General features: G+C 38.3%; 1 protein-coding gene across 1 annotated transcript in view; it reads right to left on the reverse strand.

The window, feature by feature from the left end:
• LOC101852658 (zinc finger CCCH domain-containing protein 13) overlaps window positions 1–1,691 on the reverse strand; it is a gene marked incomplete in the record, with an annotated part of 78,502 nt that overhangs the window by 13,497 nt on the left and 63,314 nt on the right. Inside the window, 1 exon segment of the mRNA XM_035968254.1 lies at window positions 715–890. Within this exon segment, the coding sequence (XP_035824147.1) occupies window positions 715–890 (176 nt within the window).

Genomic DNA, 1,691 nt, shown 5'->3' on the forward strand with positions numbered 1-1,691 from the left:
GTCATTCTCTCTCCTCTCTAGTGGCGTGTAGTGCGCATGAACATGTAAACAAAACGAAGCTTTGCGCATCCACACCTTAAGTTTCTTTGGAGAGCAAACTTGTATTGCCCATTTCTGCCCAGCGCAAACCTTGATCTTTTTCTTGAAAATTCTTGCTCAAAGTGGTGGTGAATTTGTTTTGAAGACGTAATATAAACACTTTGAAGCTGTTCTTTTATCTTAACTGCTTTTTAAAGTTGGTTTGTGAAAAGTGAATGTGTTGTCAGGTCGTTTCGAAGTGTAGAACTATCTATTAGAAGTAGAAACAAAGAAGAAACTTAAAAGTCGTTTTCTCAAAACTTTGTTTCCATACCCTGCCTTACAAAATCACCCATATCTAAAAAACTGCTGAATATATCTTAAAATCTAAAAAAGCATATTGTTTACAAATGATCTCAGAACATGAAAATGCAAAAAAAACAACCTGTGGTTCTTCAACATGTGTCATTTGGTACCTTTCACCAGGCACACACACAAATTGCACTGTTAGCAGTCCAAGCCAATTCTCTATCTAAAATAACTTCTCTCACTCTCTTGTGACCTGATCTTTGAAAACTTTCAGTAAAAGGTAGCCTACCTGTAAACACATTTTAAAATAAGTATACTGTACTCCCATCCACCCCCTCCACAAAAAAAAAAAGGAAAAAAAAAGAATATAATTCCCTTCCTTCTTACCTTCCTTGAAGGTTTATTGTCCACAATCTTGAGGTTTTTCTCCTTGGGCCCCTCCAGTGTGTTCATGAGTCTGCGATGTAAGGCTTCGAGGTCTTGACGTAACCGGCTGCTGGATTCCTCCAGGGGCGCTGTTTTCTTCTTCTCCTCAAAATATTTCTTCTTCCACATATCTCGTGCTGAAGACGAAATGGTTCACAAAAAAAATATAAACAAACCAAATAAGACAAAAACGAAAATAAGAGGATTAGAAAAGATTTAAAAGAAACACATTTTTATTGGAAAGATGGAAAATAAATGGCTAGATGAAAAAAAAACAACTCCAAAAAACTCTGGAAAAATAATTGGCTTTTGTACGTTTACATATATCACCTTTTCCATATAAGCAACATGCTTATTCTGGTAGCTAAGATGAAACGGAAACTAAATTCTGTTAAAAATTCCATGATTTCAAGCCTCAACAGCAAGTGCCCACTGAAGTCCGCGCATTGGTTCAGATGTCGCTGCAGTCTTTGTTTTGAAGCTTTCTTTTGTTTCTCCAGAAGAAGAATAGGAATAGCATCCCCTTGTGCATCAGATGTTCTGGTGCGATCAGTGCGGAGTAACTCTGTTCATTAAGCGGGCACTTTTTTGAAGAGGGCGCCATCGGATTGTGAGGATATGTAATTAACTGGTTCAAAGAGAGGAGTGAACCATTTCGTTATACATATATATGTGTGAGTGTGTGTGTGTGTGTGTGTGTGTGTGTGTGTGTGTGTGTGTGTGTGTGTGTGTATTTGTACTTCAATGTGCTTGTACTTGCATTCAGGTGTATTTGGCATATTTGTGTGAGAAGGAGGAGAGTGTGAGTAAATGGGTACAAAAATTGAGAACCTAGGGAGGCATAGACAGAGAGGGATAAAGAGAAAAAGCACACACAAACACACACACACACATACACACACACACACAGAGAAGAGGGGGAGAGAGAGAGAGAGAGA

This window comes from Aplysia californica, unplaced genomic scaffold (assembly GCF_000002075.1).
Source record: "Aplysia californica isolate F4 #8 unplaced genomic scaffold, AplCal3.0 scaffold00003, whole genome shotgun sequence".
In the NCBI taxonomy this organism is placed as follows: domain Eukaryota; kingdom Metazoa; phylum Mollusca; class Gastropoda; order Aplysiida; family Aplysiidae; genus Aplysia; species Aplysia californica.